Below are 22,750 nucleotides of genomic sequence, written 5' to 3'. Positions count from 1 at the left end.
AAGACAACACAATTAAAAAATGGGCAAAAGCAATGAACAGATCCTTTTCAGAAGTGGAAATACAAATGGCTAAAAGGCGTATTTTGTATTTCACTGGCTATTAGAGATAGGCAAATCAAAACACAATGATATATCATCTGACATCCACTAGAATGGCCTTATCAAAAAAAAAAAAACAAAAAAAAAACACCAGAAAACGACAAGTGCTGGAGAGGATGTGGAGAAAGAGGCATACTTATCCACTGTTGGTGGGAATGTAAAATGGTATAACTACTCTGGAAGGCAGTTTGGTGGTTGCTCAGGCTCAGTATAGAACTGCCATATGATCCAGCAATCTCATTACTAGGTATATATTCAGAGGAACTGAAGGCAAAAATACAAACAGATATTTGCACAACGATGGTTTATAGCAGCATTATTTATGGCTGCCAAGATCCCAATGTTCATCTACTGACAAGTGGGTAAGCAAGCTGTGGTATATACAATGGAATGTTATGCAGCTGTAAGACAGAATAAAGTCATAAAGCATGTAATGATGTGGAGGAACCTTGAGGACATTAAGCTGAGTGAAATTAGCCAGAAACAAAGGACAAATACTTTTTGGTCTCTCTAATAAGAACTAATATTAATGACTGAGAGTTAAAGTTAAGAACACAGGTTATCAGGAGATAGAAAGATGGCAGAGATTGAGTAAATGGACCTGAAGGGATACAGACTGTGCAACAGGACAGACTATAAAAATTCAGAAATGGGTAGCATGATATTATCTGATGGTATTACAATAATAAAAGTACACGGAATGAAAGTGAATGTGAATATGGTTGAGGGTGAAGGGCTGGAAGCAGGTATGAAAACAGAAGGAAAGACAGAGGATAAACACTGAGATGGTATAACTTAGGAATGCTCAGAGAGGACGATGGTGATTAAATGTACAAGTAAAAAAAAAAGCTACAGGTATGCCTAACAGTTACTTCTGGAGGACCTCTTTTGCTGCTCAGATGTGGCCTCACTCTCTCTGACCCCGATTCTGCCAAATCATTGCCCTCCCCCCTACATGGGACATGATATCCAGGGGTGAAAGTCTCCCTGGTGAGGTGGGCGATGACTCCCAGGGATGAGTCTGGCACCAGCACCATGGGATCAACAATATTATCCTGACAAAAAGGAGGAAAAGAAGTGTAACAAATAAGGAATCAGTGGCTGAGAGAGTTCAAATAGAGTCAAGAAGCTACTCTGTAGGTCACCCTTACGTAAGCTTTAGTTAGAAATTGTTACCTATCATACATAACCTGCCAAACCCCAACCAAAACCATTCTTGCCAATCATAAAGAACCCAGGGCAATACATAAGATTCTACAGAGGTTCTATGCACTAGCGTAACTTTTCAGAAACCTACAATCTCCAGATGGATCCCTGGTCCAGGTAAGTCCTGAAACCTAGAGGGGCCAGCCTCTCAAGAACATCAGCTAGTTCCATCTCCCTACCCCATATTATTGATAGCCCCTTCCAACATGAAAAAGATAGAATGGGCATAGCCTAAAGAGTGGGAGAGAAAGATCAAAGGTGATGGTAGAGTTATACAGAGAAGGCAGAATTTAATAAATGAGTATGACTAGTGAATCATTATACTGATATTTCTTTCAGTCTCTAGTATCTTAGAGCAGGTTGAAGTAAAACCTAAAATTGTGGAATTGTAACCCATACCAGACTCTGAAATCTGTTCTACAACTAATTGTTGTGATGTGCTTTGAAATTTGTTGCTTTTTTGTATATTTTATTTTTCACAAAAAAGTTGATTGTGATGATAGGACAATATTCATTCTTTTTGGCCTCCAATGTTCTGGAGCAGCGACAAGGAAAAATCTGAGATAACGGTATGGTAGCCCATGATAAACTCTGGGATCTGTCCTGTAACTATTTATTAAAGAGTGCTTTGAAAACTATTGGTTTTCCCTTTCCTAGCTTTGTGTGTATGTTACAATACACACACACAAAAAAAGTTAGTAAAAAATAGGGTGGATTAAAGTGTATGTGAAGGTTTGAATTGTGCTGGTTTGAAAAGATGTATGTCCCCTAGAAAAACCATGTTTTAATCAAACCCCATTTCATAAAAGTAGAATAATCCCTATTCAATACTATATGTTTGAAACTGTAATCAGATCATCTCCCTGAATGATGTGATTTAGTCAAGAGTGGTTGTTAAATTGGATTAGGTGACAATATGTCTCCACCCATTTGGGTGGGTCTTGGTTAGTTTATTGGAATCCTATAAAAGAGGAATCCTTTTGGAGAATGGGAGATTCAGAGGGAGCAGAGAATGCTGCAGCACCATGAAGCAGAGAGTCCACGAGCCAGTGACCTTTGGAGATGAAGAAGGAAAATGCCTCCCGGGGAGCTTCATGAAACCGGAAGCCAGGAGAAAAAACTAGCAGATGACGCCATGCTCGCCATGTGCCCTTCCAGCTGAGAGAGAAGCTCTGACTGTGTTTGCCATGTGCTTTCTCACTTGAGAGAGAAACTCTAAACTTCATCGGCCTTCTTGAATCAAGGTATCTTTTCCTGGATGCCTTAGATTGGACATTTCTATAGACTTGTTTTAATTGGGACATTTTCTCAGCCTTAGAACTGTAAACTACCAACTTATTAAATTTCCCTTTTTAAAAGTCATTCCATTCCTGGCATGTTGCATTCCAGCAGCTAGCAAACTAGAATATGAGTTTTATTTTTCATTCTTATTTCTTTTCTGGAGTAATGAAAATGTGCTAAAATTGACCATGTGGATGTATGCACAACTGTGTGATAATACTGTGAGCCAGTGATTGTATAGTTTGGATGTCTGTATGTATGATATGTAAATATATCTCAATAAAATTGTAAGAAAAAAACCTATTTTTGCATGAGGGAGAACAAATGAATGTCAACACTGCCAGAAGTTGAAAATGGGACAGGGAAAAGTACAATCAATGTAAGCTAGGGGCAGTAGTCAACAGAAACATTTTAATATGCTTTCACTGAATGTAACAAAGGCATTATGCCAAAACTAAATATCAACAAGCAGGGGTTATGGGGAAGGGGTATGGATTTTTTGTGGAAGAAAAGGAAATGTCTTCATATAGATTATGGTGATGAAGGCATGTCTATTTACTTAGACTGGCTTGTATGATGTGCGAATAACAGCTTAAAAATGAACACAGAGAAACAAGTACTAGAGAAAATGCAGAGAAAGATGTACCTACCTATTCACTGTGCTAGGGAAGCTGAGAGGTGTACCCCTGTGGAAGGCAGCATGGTGGTTCCACAGCAGACTAAGGGTGGGGTTGCCATATGATCCTGCAACCCCATCACTAGGTATATACCTGGAGGAACTGATAGTGGACATACCAATGGACATTTGCACACTGGTATTTATGATGGCAGTATGCTTAGAGGAAGTGGCCTAAGGGTATAACGACTGAGGGAAGAAGGGGGGAACTTTGGTGTACACATACAATGGACTACTGAGCAGCCACAAGAAGGAATGAAGTTATAGGCATGAATGAATGAACATGTAGGACAATGTGTTGAATGAAGTGGCAGAAACAAAAAGACACATATTATTATGTCTCACTAAAATGGACTAACTATAATGGCAACATGGGACAGAACTCGGATGAGCCAGGACCTGGCATCATGCGATTAAGAAAGCTTTCTTGACCAAAAGGAGGAAGAGAGAATGAGAAAAAATAAAGAGATTTCTGAGAGATTTCAAAGAGTTGAGAGGTTATACTGGAGGTTATTCTTATGGATTATACAGATAACCCTTTTTTAGTTTATTGTGTGTTGAAGTGGCTAGAGGGAAGTACCTGAAACTGCTGAACTATGGCCCAGTAGCCTTGATCCTTTTATCCATGGTATGGAAAGAAGAGTAAAAAATAAGGATAATAAATAAATAATAAGAGGGGGGATAAAGGGTAAAAAATTGAGTAGATTGAAATATTAGTGGTCACTGACAGGAAGGGGTAAGGGATGTAGGAGTTTTTTCTTTTTATTTCTTTCTCTGGAGTGATGCAAATGGTTCTTAAAAATGATCATGTTGATGAATACACAATCATGTGACGATACTGCGAGTCACTGATTGTATTATGTTGGATGAACTGTCTATGTATGAAGATTTCTCAATAAAAATATTAAAGAAAAAAAATCAATGGCTTTGCTTATTTTCTCTGGAGTCTCTTATGTTTGAGAGAGTACCAAGTGGTTCTCTCAAACACAGAAGATGTGGAGAAACTGGAACCCTCAATCGCTGTTGCTGGGAATGTATAAGGATGCAGTCACTGTGGAAAACAGGTTGGTGATTCTTCAGAAAACTAAATATTAAGGTGCCCTATGATCCAACAAAACTAATAGTCATAGGTGCAGAATTTCAGCTCTGAGTATTAGGTGTCATAGAAGTATCCAGTGCTTCAGTGAAAAACAGCCTATACACATATGGCACAGAATCTGAGAATCTAGAAATACATTTATAACGCCAGACGAACTGTTACAGCTATGGGAGCTTACAAGCTAGGCTCCAGTTTTCTTATAAGAATTTTCTAAAAGAGACCATACTACATTTGTTCTTTTGTTTCTAGCTTATTTTGTATAGCACAATGCCCTAAATGTTCACTCACACTGCTGCGTACCTTATGACTCCAAATCTTTTTACAGTCACACAATATTCCATCATATGTATGCATCACCTTCGCCATTCTGCTTCACAGTCATGTGTCCTTTGGCCTTCTCCATCTATTGGGCATCATGGACATTGTCCAAAGTAAACAATCTGTATCTCACAGTGTCCTCAGTTTGTTGCACAATCATCAGCTCTTTCAATTCTAGTCAGTTTTCATTAGTCTAAATAGACAAGAACCAATAAATAAAGCCTCACCAAATATCAAATCTTAACTCCCACTTATCTCTTGTTCCTCTACCCCAATTATTAGCCCCTGATTTTGCTGTGTTACTGTTAATGTCTTTCTGATAATTACAGGCCATAGCATACAATATTAGTTATCCCCCATGCCCGTCTATTGTTGATTCTTTGTACAAGATCAAACCTTTGAAGTAGGTCATGCAAAAACATATTTATAATTGTAGAGCTAATCAGTGGGATATATGACTCTACATAACTTCTTTCAATCTAAGTTTATCTATATCAATAGAGTCAGAACAGCAAAATCATACAGTATCTATCCTTTTATGTCTAGTTTATTTCACTCAGCATTTGGTCCTCAAGTTTCATCCATGTTACCATATGGTTCAGGACCTCATTTCTTCTTAAAGTTGCATAATATCCCATTGTATGGGACACATTTTGTTTATTCACTCATCGGTTCATGAGCTCTTGGAATGTTTCCATATTTTAGCAATTGTAAGTAATGCCGCTATGAACATCGGTGTGCAAATGTTCGTGTCACTGCTTTCAGCTCTTCTGGGCATATACTGAGTATTGGTTTTGTTGGATCATAGGGCACCTCAGTATTTAGTTTTCTGAAGAATCACCAATCTGTTTTCCACAGTGGCTGCATCCTTATATATTCCCAGCAACAGCGACGAAGGGTTCCAATTTCTCCACATCCTCTGCAACATTTATAGCTTTCTGTTGGTTTAATAGCAATCATTCTTATAGGTGTGAGGTGATATCTCATTTCTTACAGCTAAAGAAAATGAGCATAACTTCACCTGCTTTTTAGCCATTTGTGTTTGCTCTTCAGAAAAGTGTCTATTCAAATCCTGTGCCCATTTTATAATTGGCTTGTTTGTTCTTGTTCTGTATAATTTCCTTATGTACACAGAATATAAAAACCTTTATCCAATATGTGGTTTCCAAATATTTTTTCCCATTGAGTTGGCTGCCTCTTCACTCTTTTGACAGTCTTTGAGACACAGAAGCTCTTGACCATAAGGAGTTCCTGTCAATCTGTTTTTCTTTCTTTCCTTATACTTTAGGTTTAAAGTTTAAGAAGCTACCTACTATTACTAGGTAAATGCATTTCCCTGCATTTTTTTTCTAGAAGTTTTATGGTATTGGCTCTTACATTTAGGTCTTTAATCCATTCGGAATTAATTTTTGTATAAGGGTAAGGTAGGTGTCATCTTTCATTCTTTTAGTTATACATATATGTATTAGTTTACAACCTGCTGGAATGTGATATACCAGTACTGGAATGACTTTTAAAAATGGGAATTTAATAAGTTACAAATTTACAGTTCTAAGCTTACTATCATGTCCAAACTAAGGCATCCAGGGAAAGATATCTTAATTCAAGGTAGGCTGATGGGTCAGGAACAGCTCTGTCAGCTGGTTAATCATGTGGCTGGCATTTGCTGGTCCCTTGCTCCTGGGCTCCGTGCTTTCAGCCTTTGTTCCTGTGGAAGTTTCTCACTTTGCTTCTCTGGGGCTGGCTTTCATCTTTTGGCTTCCTTTGGCACTCTCCGCGTTCTGGCTTGCTTAACATCTCAGGGTGATGTCTGCTGGGCTCCTAATATCTCCAAACATCTATGTCTCTGTTCTCCAAGTGTCAGCATCTGTGTCAACTCTGCTCTGAAGTTTCTGTCAGCTCTGTCATTTCTGGCTTTCTCTAAAATGTCTCCTATTTTAAAGGGTTCCAGTAACTAATCAAGACCCAGTTGGAATGGTAGAGTCACATGTCCTCCTAATCAAAGGTCACATCCACACAAAATTGGGTGCGCCACACCTCCATGGAGATAATCTAATCAAGTTTCCAGCCTGCAGTGCTGAATCCAGCATTAAAAGAAAGTGCTTCTTCCACTAGACTGGATCAGGATTAAAACATGGCTTTTCTGGGGTACACAGTATTTTCAAACTAGCACAATATCCAACTACCCCATGAACACTTATTGACAAGACTATTCTGCCTTAGCTTAGTGGATTTAAGAACCTATTGAAGATCAATTTTCCACAGATTTGGTGGTCTAGCTCCACATTCTCAATTTGATTCCAATAGCTGATACTTCTATTTCTGTGTCAATACCATGCTGTTTTAACCACTTTGGCTTGATAGTAAACTTTCAAGTCAGGAAGTGTTAGTCCTCCCAGTTCACTCTTCTTTTTAGAGTCTCTTTAACTCTTTAGGGTCTTTTTCCCTTCCAAATAAATTTGATAACCACCTTTTCCAAGTCTTCCATGTAGGCTGTCAGGATTTGATTGGTATTACATTAAATCTGTATATCAATTTGGGTAGAACTGACATCTTAACAACACTCAACCTTCCTATCCATGAGCATGGAAGGTATTTTCATCTATTTAAGCCATTTTTTCTTTCTTTTAGCAATTATCTGTATTTTTCCGAGTATAAGTCCTTGACATCCCTGGTTAGGTTTATCCTGGATACCTGATTCTTTTGGTCATTGTACTGAATGGAATTTTTCCCTTAACTGTCTCCTCAGATAAGTCATTGCTTGTGTATAGAAACATAACTGATTTTGTACATTGATCTTGAATGTCCCCCTTTACTGAATTGTTTATTAGCTCAAGTAGCTTTGTCATAGATTTCTCAGGGTTTTCTGTGAGTACAGGAACATGTCATCTGCAAATAATGAAAGTTATACTTCTTCCTTTCCTCTCTGAAAGGATGGAATAAATACCTTGATTTGGAGCATCTACATTTATGTCTGTTATTCTTCTTGATGAACTGTCCCTTTTATTAATAACGTTTTAGTTTGTTAATGTGCAGAAATGCAATATCAGAAATGGGTTGACTTTGATGAAAGGAATTTATTAAGTTACAACTTACAGTTCTAAGGCCAAAAAATGCCAAATTAAGGCATTCAGAGGAAGATATCTTGACTCAAGAAAGGCTAGTTTGGGAAGGTACGTGGCTTGCATCTATCGGTCCTCTGGCTTCTAGTGTCAAACAGCTTCCCCAGGGGTGTTGTCCTTTGTGCATCTCTAAATATCTCTCTCTGTGTTGCCTCTGAGACTTTTTCCAAATGGTTTCCTGCTGAAGGACTGCAGTAAGCAATTAAGACCCACCTTGAATGGGTGGAGATACATTTCCAAGGAAACTACATAATCAGAAGGTTCCACCCACAAGTGGGTGAGTCACCTCTCCATGGAAAAAACTTCCTAAAATATTAATCAGGAATAAAGAACATGGTTTTTCTGGGGTATACAACAGTTGCAAACCAGCACAAATGCGTAGTGTCCTTCTTTGTCTCTTATGACACTTTACATTTAGAGTCTTTTATCTGATATTAGTTTAGCTACTCCTGCTTTCTTTTGGTTACAACTTTCGTAGATCTTTTTCCATCTCTCACTTTCAATCTATTTGTACCCTTAGGTGTAAGATGAATCTCTTATAAGCAGCATATAGATGGGTCATGTTTTTTAATCTATCCGGCCAATGTGTATCTTTTAATTATTGAGTTTTGTCTGTTAATGTTCAAAGTTATTAGTTTAAGAGTAGTTCCTGAGTGAACCATTTTATCCTTTAGTTTTTGTCAGATCTATATATTCTTTTCCCTTTCTCTCTTTTATCCTTTAAGTAACCCTTTCTGTGCCCCCCTCCACAGCTCCTTCTCCTGTCTCTTTTCCTATCTGCACTCTCGTTGACAAATTCTCTTAGCCTTGATTTGTTTGAGAAGATTTTAATCTCCCTTCAATTTTAAAAGACAACTTGGCTGGATAAACAATTCTTGACTAAAGGTCTTTCTCGTTCAGGATCTTAAATGTATCATATCACTGCCTTCTTGCCTCCATGGTGCCTGCTGTGTAGTTCGAACTCAGTATTATGTGGCTTCCCTTGTATATAGTGAATTGTTTTTCTCTTGCTGACTTTAGGACTTTCTGCTTCTCTTCAATATTTGACAGGCTGATCAGTATCTGTCTTGGAATCCTATTTGGATTTATTCTATTTCGTGTTCACTGGGCTTCTTTGATTTGCATATTTATGTCTTCTATAAGTTTTCCTTATGATGCTGGTGTGAAATTATTATGCACCCCAGAAAAGCCATGTTTTAATCCTGATCCAATCTTGTGGAGTCAGACCTATTGTTTAGGGTGGACAAGCCGACAGTAGCCATATGCCTTCCAGATGGCCTTTCTTGAGTCAAGGTATCTTTCCCTGGATGCCTTAGTTTGGACATTTCTATAGCCTTAGAAATGTTAACTTGTAACTTAATAAATTCTCTTTTAAAAGCCGTTCTATTTTGGGTATATTGCATTCCGGCAGCATTAACAAACCAAAGCATGTGTTTCCAAATATTTTTTCCATTGAGCTGGCTGTCTCTTCACCTTTTTGACAAAGTCCTTTGAGGCACAGAAACATTTGATTTTGAGAGTTTCCATTTATCTATTTTTTTCTTTATTGTGCTTGGGTATAAAGTCTATTACTAATTCTTGAAGATGTTTTCCCACATTTTCTTCTAGAAATTTTATACCTGGCTCTTATATTTACGTTTGATTCACTTTGAGTTCATTTTTGGTATAGGATGTAAGGTAGGGGTCCTCTTTCATTATTTGGCTATAGATATCCAGTTCTCCTAGCCACATTTATTGAAAAAGACTATTTTGTCCCAGTTCAGTGGATTCGGGGGCCTTGATGAAGATCAATGACAACAGATCTGGGGGTGAGAAGTCCCTTTTTAAATGTATCACTCGAATTATATCATGTATTTGAAAATTAACTTTGCTTAGGAATAAAATGTTTCGGGAAACAATGCATGAATATATCTCACTGATTCTTCCCATTTTCTTTTAATTTTCTGTTGTTCTTTTGAGCTAAACACATTGCTGTTCTAACAAAGTATGACAGCATTACTCTTGTGGGATGTCAAGAAATTATGTAAATTTCTTTATTGTACAGTTTTTCTAAAAAGTAGATTCAGAGTTCATAACACAACATCCACCTCAGAATATCACTTGCCTTCCTATCTGGAATAATTTTATAGTTCTGGGTGACAACTGGAAGGCATATTTATGATCCAGGAGATTGAACTAACATGTTTTCATTTCTTTAGACATTGTCCTCAGCACAAGGAAGGTAATGTCACGAAAAGTTGAATAGTCTACAAAGTTCAGATTTCTTTAAGGAAATGTTAAGATTTGAAAATCACAAGGAGAACATGGGGAGTCAGTCTGCTTCTACTGTTCTAGGTAAAGTGGCAGTAGCATAGCCAGAAGAGAATTCCTTTATCTCCCACAATATTTTCAACCTACCAATGCTTTAGTTTAGGAACTTGGGAAGGAATGGCAATGAGAAATCCTGGGGAAACATCTCCCCATATTCAGAAGTAGCTGAATCACTGGGTTCACTACTAAGAATTTATTTAAGGAAATAACTAAACAAATAGTTTGTATTGTTACTCTATTATTCTGAAAGAAACACACATACACACATATGAAATTATATCTAAAAGAATATATATATCTAAATCTCAACAGCGGTTTTCTCTGAGTGTGAGTATTCTAAAAAAATAAGCTTATCTGTACTCTATAATTTTCTACAATAAAAATAGAGCTTGTGCTATAATTAGGAAAGGGTTTGAATGTTTCCCAAATGTTTTAACTACTACAAATATTGGGGAACTGTGGATGTAAATACTGATGCCTCTTCTCAAGTTAACATGAAGAATTTTGGATTAAACCAAATGACAGATGACACAACTTTATACTAAATGAACAAACTGACTTCGGCTCTGTAAAAGAGACTTTTTTAAAAAACGTATGCCCTTAATTTTTCTTTTCCTTCACATAATCATTTAAATTTTCACAAGTTTTGCATCTCTACATAGAGAAATAGATATTACTATTTTTGGGATATCTATACGTTTTCCTCCATTACAAATACCTGGTGATTCTCTAAAGTTCAAAATACTGATGGTTCTGCTTCAAAATTCTATTTCTTTCCCTTCTCACTGGTCCTCACATGCAAAACCCTATGTTCAGGAGACTAAAAATTAGGACAGGCACCTCTTTTATCCCATAGCTGATATGAATATATGAAAATACACAGAAATATATATACACATAAAATATATATGCATGTATAAATAAATAAATGCATGTGAGTATTTATTTACATTCATTTTTTAATAGTTAACATGCACATAATGTACTTAACAAACATCTTGATACACTGTCCATTATCTTAACAGTATGATTATTAGGTTCAAGGCCTAGAAAATGCAGCTCACTGTGTAAAAGTATCTCACCACAAGAAATCAATAATTTTCAAAGCTGGAAAACCTTAATGCAAATTCCACTTTTGCTGATTTTTTTGGTGGGGGGAGATGCATGGTCTGGGAATCAAACCAAGGTCTTTTGCAATGGAAGGCGGCACACCACTTCACCAACCAAGCACCCTGATTTTTTTTTTTAAACTGAGGGTGCAAGTAGGTTCATAAGGTACGGAAATACTTAACACCAACCTGATTGCTATTAATCTTACCTTACAGCTTTGAAAAACTCTGATTTCTTGTGTTTCAGTGGTGAGCTGCATTTTCTGAGTCTCAGCCAACTTTCCAGCAGGAATTCCAATCTGATGAAGAATCAGCAAAAGCAAGCCCTCACTGAGAGACACACTGGTATCATTCACTGAGTGGAGATAGTGAAAGAGTAACATATTTCTAAAGGCCATTTACATTATTGTTTTAATTTATATGCTAACATACTAATTACAGATTTAAGTTCCCATGGTAGAAGCAATAATTAATTTTCCTTCAAAACCTTACTGCTTTCTCTTCAAAGCATCTGGTTTTTCCCTACCTACCTCTTTGGGGCTATTTTCATTCCCCATCATGAATTACTCCAGCTGCCTTTTTATTTTTTTTAATCTTTAGGTATTAAAGTGAGGAACAGAGATAACTAACAGGAAGACTGGGATCTTACAGCATAAAAAACAACTAGTGATATAAATCTTTGTCAATTTTTTCTATCACCTTTGTCAATTGGGATATTTCAATCTTTGACAATCATATCTGAAAAACTAGCAAAACCTACACAGAAACATTTTTGTTAAACAAAACCTTGAAATGAGTATTTAACACCTTCAAGAAAACCACATTTTCCAAAATGCTATTAACACAGTAGTTCACCACAAGAGTTAACAGAACACAGCTCTAGAAACTATGTCTGAGAAAGGAATGGAACTTTAAAAATACCCTGCAATATATACTTTTTATTAATTATTCTGATTATTGTACAATTTATATGATGATGTGCTGTACCTATGCTGTCCAAATCAGTACCACTAGCCATATATAGCTATTTAAATTAAAATGCAGTAAAATTAAAAATTCAGTCCCTCAGTTGTCCTAGCCATAATTGGCTACTGATTACTATATTTGACAGCACAGATTTAGAACATATCCATCACTGCAAAAAACTCTATTGGACAGCACTGTTCTAAGTAAAGCAAGAACAGTTATTATGGTTAAAAGGTCTTACCTGGTCTAAGGAGGTGTGGATGTGTAAAGGGACTAGGCTGGCCTAAGTATCGGTTTGGAATCCTCCTTTCTGGGATGGACTGGAGGGAATACATCCGCTGTGAACATGATATGCACCCTGAAGGAAAAATAAAGAAAATGAAATGGAACAATATATCTAGAAAGTCTCCAAATTATACATACATATAACCATTGCTAGCAGGATGTTTTAGAAAAAGCAAACTAGTATTGTCTTCCTTCTTTCCCTCAATATTTATGGGACCTTCCTTTGTGCCAGAGCTTGTACCGGTCCTAGAAAAAACAGAAATGAGATATCTTTACCCTTAAAGACTTTAGTTTGCTGTAACAGAGGTCTATAAACATATAATTAAAGCATAAATAACGAGCTATATGAATAGAAGGACGGGAACAATCAGAAGCAGGGGAGAGGCCTGGAAGGCTTTAACTAACGTAGCGAGAAGCTGTGTCCTAAAATTCAGGATAAGGAAATTAACATTTTTATTAAGAATACATTAAGAATGAGAAAAAGCACATAAGCTAAATTATTTAATCCTAGAATGCTAGCGTGAGATAAAATATCATATAAAAATGCTTAATCATAGTTAGCACACAGTAAATGTTACCATTATTAGTATTCATGCAGCAAAGATTTCTTAAGCGTATGATTGGAGCACATGCTGGGAAACATACAAGAAGACACGACTATTTATCCTGGTCCTCGGAGAATGAACAGTCTAGTGGAGATCAGATAAAATAGCTGAGATTAAACAGATGGGATAAAATCAATATGAAATTGAAAATGCAGTGGTGGATTTATACACAAGATTTTTGAGAACAGAAAGATTAATAAAATGCTGTGAGATGGGTCCAAAATAGAAGGCTTGGGTATGCTATTATTATTTTGTCTGAGCATTAAAAAAGAGAGACAGTTGATTAACTTCTTATATTTAATTATTTGCAATTGAAATGGTAGTGGACACCATGTAATGTAGTGGTTATGCGCTCTAGAAATAGATTGTTGTTCATATCCAAGTTCTATCACTTAGTAGCTCTTGCTTTTGTAAAGTAACTTAACCTTTTTGTGCATCTTTTTTCTTGTCTATAAAATGGGAAATATTTTAATAGTGTATATGTTAAAAATAGAATGATACTGGAGGTTCTGGAGAAGATGGTGGCTTAGTAAGACGCGCGGGTCGTAGTTCCTCCTCCAGAACAGCTACTAAAGAAGTAGAAACGGTACAGAACAGCTCCCGGAGCCACGACAGACACCAAAAAGACAGCATGCCCCATTCTGGAACGGCTGAACCAGCAGGGAGAATCTGCTGCGGTGAGATCACCGAGGGGCGTGCGCTTCCCCGGGCCGGGGCGGCTGGCAGCCAGAGTCCCTCCCTCCCTGCTTCCGGGGCCGGCTGGGAGAATTGGACAGGCGGTCTCCTCAAGCCACGGCGGCTAGTGCCCCCCTCCCCAAGTGCGGCCCCCAGGACCGGCTGGGAGAAATGGATCGGAGGTCCCCCAAGCCGCGGAGACCGGCGATCGGGGTCCCTTCCACACACGTGGCTTTCCAGTCCGGCTGGGAACGTTGGATAGGCACTCCCTCAAGCCGCAGCGGCGGGCGCCCCCCCCACCACGCTTGGCGTCCCGGGCAGGCTGGGAGATTTGGACCGGCACTCCCCCAAGCCGTGGAGGCCGGCGACCCTCTCCACGCGCAGATTCCCGGGCCAGCTGGGAGATTCGGATCGGCACTCCCCCAAGCCGCGGCGGCCGGCGCCCTCCCCCCATGCGCGGATTCCCGGGCGGGTTGGGAGATTCGGATCGGTACTCCCCCAAGCCGCTGTGGCTGGCGACCCTCCCCCACAGCGAGAGTTTTCCAAAGTTAAAGGAGCCACAGCATCTTTTACTGGTGGGACCCGTAGACAGACGAGCGCAACGAGCGCCACCTACTGGGAAGGATAAGAAAAACAGAGCCCAGAGATTTCACAGAAAAATCTTTCAACCTGCAGGATCCCACACCCAGGGAAATCTGATTAAATGCCCAGACGCCAGCAGAAAATAACGGATCACGCAAGGAAAATTGAAGATATGGCCCAGTCAAAGGAACAAACCAATAGTTCAAATGAGATACAGGAGCTGAGACAACTAATGCTGAATATACGAACAGAAATGGAAAACCTCTTCAAAAACCAAATCAATAAATTGAGGGAGGACATGAAGAAGACATGGGCTGAACAAAAAGAGGAAATAGAAAATCTGAAAAAACAAATCACAGAACTTATGGGAGTGAAGGACAAAGTAGAAAAGAGGGGAAAAAAATGGATACCTACAATGGTAGATTGAAAGAGACAGAAGCTAGAATTAGTAAACTGGAGGATGGAACATCTGAATTCCAAAAAGAAACAGAAACTATAGGGAAAAGAATGGAAAAATTTGAGCAGGGGATCATGGAACTGAATGATAATATGAAGCGCACAAATATATGTGTTATGGGTGTCCCAGAAGGAGAAGAGAAGGGAAAAGGAGGAGAAAAACTAATGGAAGAAATTATCACTGAAAATTTCCCAACTCTTATGAAAGACCTAAAATTACAGATCCAAGAAGTGCAGTGCACCCCAAAGAGAACAGACCCAAATAGGCGTTCTCCAAGACACTTACTAGTTAGAATGTCAGAGGTCAAAGAGAAAGAGAGGATCTTGAAAGCAGCAAGAGAAAAACAATCCATCACATACAAGGGAAACCCAATAAGACTATGTGTAGATTTCTCAGCAGAAATCATGGAAGCTAGAACACAGTGGGATGATATATTTAAATTACTAAAAGAGAAAAACTGCCAACCAAGACTTCTATATCCAGCAAAATTGTCCTTCAAAAATGAGGGAGAAATTAAAACATTCTCACACAAAAAGTCACTGAGAGAATTTGTGACCAAGAGACCAGCTCTGCAAGAAATACTAAAGGGAGCACTAGAGTCAGATACAAAAAGACAGAAGAGAGAGGTATGGAGAAGAGTGTAGAAAGAAGGAAAATCAGATATGATATCTATAATACAAAAGGCAAAATGGTAGAGGAAAATATTATCCAAACAGTAATAACACTAAATGTTAATGGACTGAATTCCCCAATCAAAAGACATAGACTGGCAGAATGGATTAAAAAACAGGATCCTTCTATATGCTGTCTACAGCAAACACATCTTAGACCCAAAGATAAACATAGGTTGAAAGTGAAAAGGTTGGGAAGAGATATTTCATGCAAATAACATCCAGAAAAGAGCGGGAGTAGCTATACTAATATCCAACAAATTAGACTTCAAATGTAAACCAGTTAAAAGAGACAAAGAAGGACACTATCTACTAATAAAAGGAACAATTCAACAAGAAGACATAACAATCATAAATATTTATGCACCGAACCAGAATGCCCCAAAATACATGAGGAATACACTGCAAACACTGAAAAGGGAAATAGACACATATACCATAATAGTTGGAGACTTCAATTCACCACTCTCATCAATGGACAGAACATCTAGACAGAGGATCAATAAAGAAATAGAAACTTTGAATATTACAATAAATGAGCTTCACTTAACAGACATTTATAGGACATTACATCCCAAACAGCAGGATACACCTTTTTCTCAAGTGCTCATGGATCATTCTCAAAGATAGACCATATGCTGGGTCACAAAGCAAGTCTTAACAAATTTAAAAAGATTGAAATCATACACAACACTTTCTCGGATCATAAAGGAATGAAGTTGGAAATCAATAATAGGCGGAGTGCCAGAAAATTCACAAATACGTGGAGGCTCAACAACACACTATTAAACAATGAGTGGGTCAAGGAAGAAATTGCAAGAGAAATTAGTAAATATCTCAAGCAAATGAAAACGAAAACACAACATATCAAAACCTATGGGACGCAGCAAAGGCAGTGCTAAGAGGGAAATTTATTGCCCTAAATGCCTATATCAGAAAAGAAGAAAAGGAAAAATTCAGGAACTAACTGTCCACTTGGAAGAACTGGAGAAAGAACAGCAAACTAACCCCAAAGCAAGCAAAAGGAAAGAAATAACAAAGATCAGAGCAGAAATAAATGAAATTGAAAACATGAAAACAATAGAGAAAATCAATAAGACCAGAAGTTGGTTCTATGAGAAAATCAATAAGACTGATGGGCCCTTAGCAAGATTGACAAAAAGAAGAGAGAGGATGCAAATAAATAAGATCAGAAATGGAAGAGGAGACATAACCACTGACCTCACAGAAATAAAGGAAGTAATAACAGGATACTATGAACAACTTTACGCTAATAAATGCAACAATTAAGATGAAATGGACAGGTTCCTGGAAAGGCATGAACAATCAACTTTGACTCAAGAAGACATAGATGACCTCAACAAACCAATCACAAGTAAAGAAATTGAATCAGTCATTCAAAAGCTTCCTAAAAAGAAAAGTCCAGGACCAGACGGCTTCACATGTGAATTCTATCAAACATTCCAGGAAGAATTAGTACCAACTCTCCTCAAACTCTTCAAAAAAATTGAAGTGGAGGGAAAGCTACCTAATTCATTCTATGAAGCCAACATCACCCTCATACCAAAACCAGGCAAAGATATTACAAAAAAAGAAAACTACAGACCAATCTCTCTAATGAATATAGATGCAAAAATCCTCAATAAAATTCTAGCAAATCGAATCCAATAACACATCAAAAGAATTATACATCATGACCAAGTAGGATTCATCCCAGGTATGCAAGGATGGTTCAACATAAGAAAATCAATTAATGTAATACACCATATCAACAAATCAAAACAGAAAAATCACATGATCATCTCAATTGATGCAGAGAAGGCATTTGACAAAATTCAACATCCTTTCCTGTTGAAAACATTTCAAAAGATAGGAATACAAGGGAACTTCCTTAAAATGATAGAGGGAATATATGAAAAACTCACAGCTAATATCATCCTCAATGGGGAAAAATTGAAAACTTTCCCCCTAAGATCAGGAACAAGACAAGGATGTCCATTATCACCACTATTATTCAACATCGTGTGGAGGTTCTAGCCAGAGCAATTAGACAAGAAAAAGAAATACAAGGCATCAAAATTGGAAAGGAAGAAGTAAAACTATCACTGTTTGCAGACGATATGATACTATACATCGAAAACCTGGAAAAATCCACAACAAAACTACTAGAGCTAATAAATGAGTACAGCAAAGTAGCAGGTTACAAGATCAACATTCAAAAATCTGTAGCATTTCTATACACGAGCAATGAACAAGCTGAGGGGGAAATCGAGAAACGAATCCCATTTACAGTTGCAACTAAAAGAATAAAATGCCTAGGAATAAATTTAACTAAACAGACAAAAAACCTATATAAAGAAAACTACAAAAAACTGCTAAAAGAAATCACAGAAGACCTAAATAGATGGAAGGGCATACTGTGTTCATGGATTGGAAGACTAAATATAGTTAAGATGTCAATCCTACCTAAATTGATTTACAGATTCAATGCAATACCAATCAAAATCCCAACAACTTATTTTTCAGAAATAGAAAAACCAACAAGCAAATTTACCTGGAAGGGCAGGGTGCCCCGAATTGCTAAAAGTATCTTGAGGAAAAAAAACGAAGCTGGTGGGCGGGCCGCGGTGGCTCAGCGGGCAAAGTGCTTGCCTGCTATGCCGGAGGACCTCGGTTCGATTCCCGGCCCCAGCCCATGTAACAAAAAACGGAGAAACAGAATACAATAAAACAAGAAAATGTTTAAAAATGTTTCCCTTTCTTCCTTCCTTCCTTCCTTCTATCCTTCCTTCCTTCTCTCTGTCTTTCCTTTAAAAAAAAAAAAAAAACGAAGCTGGAGGTCTCACGCTGCCAGACTTTAAGGCATATTATGAAGCCACAGTGGTCAAAACAGCATGGTATTGGCATAAAGATAGATATATCTACCAATGGAATCGAATAGAGTGCTCAGATATAGATCCTCTCATCTATGGACATTTGATCTTTGATAAGGCAGTCAAGCCAGCTCACCTGGGACAGAACAGTCTCTTCAATAAATGGTGCCTAGAGAACTGGATATCCATATGCAAAAGAATGAAAGAGGACCCGTATATCTCACACCCTATACAAAAGTTAACTCAAAATGGATCAAAGATCTAAACATTAGGTCTAAGACCATAAAACAGTTAGAGGAAAATGTAGGGAGATATCTTAGGAAGCTTACAATTGGAGGCGGTTTTATGGACCTTAAACCTAAAGCAAGAGCACTGAAGAAAGAAAGAAATAAATGGGAACTCCTCAAAATTAAACACTTTTGTGCATCAAAGAACTTCATCAAGAAAGTAGAAAGACAGCCTATACAATGGGAGACAATATTTGGAAACGACATATCAGATAAAGGTCTGTATCCAGAATTTATAAAGAGATTGTTCAGCTCAACAACAAAAAGACAGCCAACCCAATTACAAAATGGGAAAAAGACTTGAACAGACACCTTCCAGAAGAGGAAATACAAATGGCCAAAAGGCACATGAAGAGATGCTCAATGTCCCTGGCCATTAGAGAAATGCAGATCAAAACCACAATGAGATATCATCTCACACCCACCAGAATGGCCATTATCAACAAAACAGAAAATGACAAGTGCTGGAGAGGATGCGGAGAAAGAGGCACACTTATCCACTGTTGGTGGGAATGTCAAATGGTGCAACCACTGTGGAAGGCAGTTTGGCGGTTCCTCAAAAAACTGAATATAGAATTGCCATACGACCCAGCAATACCATTGCTAGGTATCTACTCAAAGGACTTAAGGGCAAAGACACAAACGGACATTTGCACACCAATGTTTATAGCAGCATTATTTACAATTGCAAAGAGATGGAAACAGCCAAAATGTCCATCAACAGACAAGTGGCTAAACAAACTGTGGTATATACAAACGATGGAATATTATGCAGCTTTAAGACAGGATAAACTTATGAAGCATGTAATAACATGGATGGACCTAGAGAACATTATGCTGAGTGAGTCTAGCCAAAAACTAAAGGACAAATACTGTATGGTCCCACTGATGTGAACTGACATTCGAGAATAAACTTGGAATATGTCATTGGCAACAGAGACCAGCAGGAGTTAGAAACAGGGTAAGATAATGGGTAATTGGAGCTGAAGGGATACAGACTGTGCAACAGGACTAGATACAAAAACTCAAAAATGGACAGCACAATAATACCTAATTGTAATGTAATTATGTTAAAACACTGAATGAAGCTGCATCTGAGCTATAGTTTTTTGTTTGTTTGTGTCTTTTGTTTTTTTTCTTTTTCCTTTTTTTTATATATATTTATTATTATTTTTTCTCTATATTAACATTCTATATCTTTTTCTGTTGTTTTGCTAGTTCTTTTCCTAAATCGATGCAAATGTACTAAGAAATGATGATCATACATCTATGTGATGATATTAAGAATTACTGATTGCATATGTAGAATGGAATGATTTCTAAATGTTGTGTTAATTTCTTTTTTTTATTGAATCAGTAAAAAAATAGAATGATACTATATGTTTGAAGAAGGGGATATTAATAGATTTACTTTTAGATGGAGTAAAAAGAATGATGATAGTGGCTTCCTTGAGGAAAAGAAACAGGTTAGCTTGGGGCGGGTGTGTAAAGAAGGCTTTGCCCTCTAAACTCTTTTTGTTTCTCTCAAGTTTTTATCCACATGAATGTATTATCAGTTCAAAAACTATTTAAAAATTAAAAATAGTACGTATTCCCACAGTTATGAGGTTTAAAGTGGTTAATACATATAGGATGCTTAGAATACTTTGGGGATTATGATGACTGGATAAATGTTAGCTGTCAACATCATGGCCATTATCATCAGTATTGACCAATTGTGATCTGAAAGCACTGAATATATAGCATGCCTCTATTTGTTCTAATAAGGAAAAATATATCTGCATCCTGTGTTTTATGAACTTTATTTAGGACAAGAGTTTGATTATAGGTAAAAAAAAAAAAAAGAAAAAAAAATCTGGGGTGGTTCTGCTAAACTTCTCATTTTAATCTTTTTCTTCATACTTCTCTATCCCAGTCATTCTACCAGCACATTCCTGTACATAGAAAACCTGTCATCTCTTCCCTGTGCTTTCTTTTTACTTTCAACATAAATGTCAAGTATCACATAACTAAAAATTTAAATGGGCCAAAGAATGTGTGTTTTCACTTAGATCACCACTGTCAGTGTTTGCAAGAAAGAAATAGGGTATCTGATGTTTGAGTGGGCAAGGGGAGTTATTTAAGGAAAAAAAAAAAGTTTTGACCCCATCTTGTTAAACCAGTGTTTCTCAGATGTTTTGATCTCAGAATCACTTTATACTCTTAAACATTATTAAGATCATTGTTCTCTTGAACTGGAACTGATCTCAATACAGAGACATAGACTTTTAGTGCAGTGTTTTTCAAACTCTAGGTTGTAATCTTAGTAGGTCATTGTATTAGTTTCCTGAGGCTGCTATAACAAATTACTACAAACTTGACAGCTTAAAACAATAGAAACTAATTTACAGTTCTGGAGACCAGAAATCCAAAATCAAGGTGTCAGCAGGGCAACAACTCCTCTGAAAGCCCTAGGAAATAATCCTTTCTTTGCCTTTTCAGCTTCTGGTGGCTGTAGTGTTCCTTGGCTTATTGCAACATCACTTGAATCTCTGCCTTTCTGGTCACATTGCCTGTTCCTCTTCTGTCTGCCCCAGATCTCCTCTTCCTTTCTCTTATAAGGACACTGGCATTGAATTTAGGGCCCACTCAAATAATCCAGTATGATCTCCTTAACTCAAGAGCCTTAACTCCTCCTGCAAAGACTTTTTTTCAAATAAGGTCATATTCACAGGTTCCAGAGATAAGGCTGTAATATTCTTTGGGGGGGGCCACCATTCAACCCACTACATTCATAAAATCTTTTTACTGCATTGAGACAAACCATTTTTTTTTTTTAGTGAAATAGAGGAGAAAAAAGATCAGTACATTAGTCATTAAAAGACAGTATTTTTAAAAAATTATAACATTTTATGAATATACAAGTCTGTGTATACTAGGTCACTGTGTAAAATATATTTCTTGCTGTGGACATTGGTCAAAATAATTTGAAAGCCACTTACCTAATATAACTGCTTTATTTCACATGTGAAGAAATTAGAGGAATGGCATAGCCTGCCAAGATCACATAAATAGTTAAATTAAGACTAGAACTGGATCTAGCACTGTTTCTACTATGCCGTGCTCTTTAACTCTTTGTCTTAGATTGCTTTCCAGAGTGCTTACTTATTTCCTTCATTTTTCTCTACGCTTATCTCATCTTTAGAAAAAACCCACCTTTTTGTTAGTGACTTTCAGACACATACATAAGTAGATAGAGCAGTAAAATCAATTCCCATGTACACATCATCCCACCTCAATAATTATCAATTTATGGCCAGTCTTCTTTCACTCAAACCCCCATTCATCCTCTCACCTAATCCATGCCACCTCTATTGTTTTGAGACTAATCCAACATCATATTGCTTCATTTGTAACTATTGCAGTGTATGTCTAGAAGATAAGGTTCTTCCTTTTTAACATAACCACAATAAATTTTTAAGGGTGTGATAACACCCTTAAAAATTAACATTTCTCTATGTGTGAGACTAAAGCAAAAAATGTTTGTTACAAAATTTATATTTTGACTAGAGCATTTCCTAATATAACTCATGTAGATAGTTTCATTGAATGTCATAAGTACTTGGAATCTCAGGTAGGACATGAGATTTTGTTGGTTTGTCCAGAGTGGTGCCCCGATGAATCCCAGAGTGATTTGATCAGTGACTGGAAAAGTATTTGCAAGTCCCCTTCGGGGAATGGTGAGAGTGGGGAGAAATTCAACTTCCTCAAGTTGAATTCCTGATATTCTCACAAGCAGTGTAGACAACCAAAGCTATAGGCTGAGCCCCCAGTCTTGGGGTTTGTTCACATGAAACTTAACCCCACAAAGGATAGGTCAAGTCTACTTAAAATTTAGGCCTAAGAATCACCCCCAAGAGAGCCTCTTTTTTTGCTCAGATGTGGACTCTCCCTCCAGCTAACATGACGAGCAGTCTCACCACCCTCCCCCTCTCTGCGTGGGACATGACTCCCAGGGATGTGGACCTTCCTGGCAACGTGGGACAGAGATCCTGGAATGAGCTGAGACTCAGCACCAAGGGACTGAGAAAAACCCTAGAATGAGCTGAGAATTAACATCAAGGGATTGAGAGAACCTTCTCGACCAAAG

General features: G+C 37.6%; 1 protein-coding gene across 8 annotated transcripts in view; it reads right to left on the bottom strand.

The window, feature by feature from the left end:
- The window catches only part of XPNPEP3 (X-prolyl aminopeptidase 3), a 170,699-nt gene that overhangs the window by 138,083 nt on the left and 9,866 nt on the right, over window positions 1-22,750 (bottom strand). For 5 of the 8 annotated variants that reach the window (XM_077168945.1, XM_077168948.1, XM_077168943.1 and 2 more), the window contains one exon: window positions 12,428-12,544. In XM_077168945.1, coding sequence (XP_077025060.1) covers window positions 12,428-12,521 — 94 coding nt within the window. In that variant the 5' untranslated portion in view covers window positions 12,522-12,544. Of the gene's footprint in view, window positions 1-4,661; window positions 4,873-11,429; window positions 11,576-12,427; window positions 12,545-22,750 lie in introns of all 8 variants that reach the window. The other 3 variants (XM_077168950.1, XM_077168949.1, XM_077168951.1) reach the window with 3 other exon arrangements.

This window comes from Tamandua tetradactyla, chromosome 7, assembly GCF_023851605.1.
Source record: "Tamandua tetradactyla isolate mTamTet1 chromosome 7, mTamTet1.pri, whole genome shotgun sequence".
Classification (NCBI taxonomy): domain Eukaryota; kingdom Metazoa; phylum Chordata; class Mammalia; order Pilosa; family Myrmecophagidae; genus Tamandua; species Tamandua tetradactyla.
Note: the sequence above shows the minus strand (reverse complement) of the source record. Positions and strands in the feature narration are given on the sequence as shown.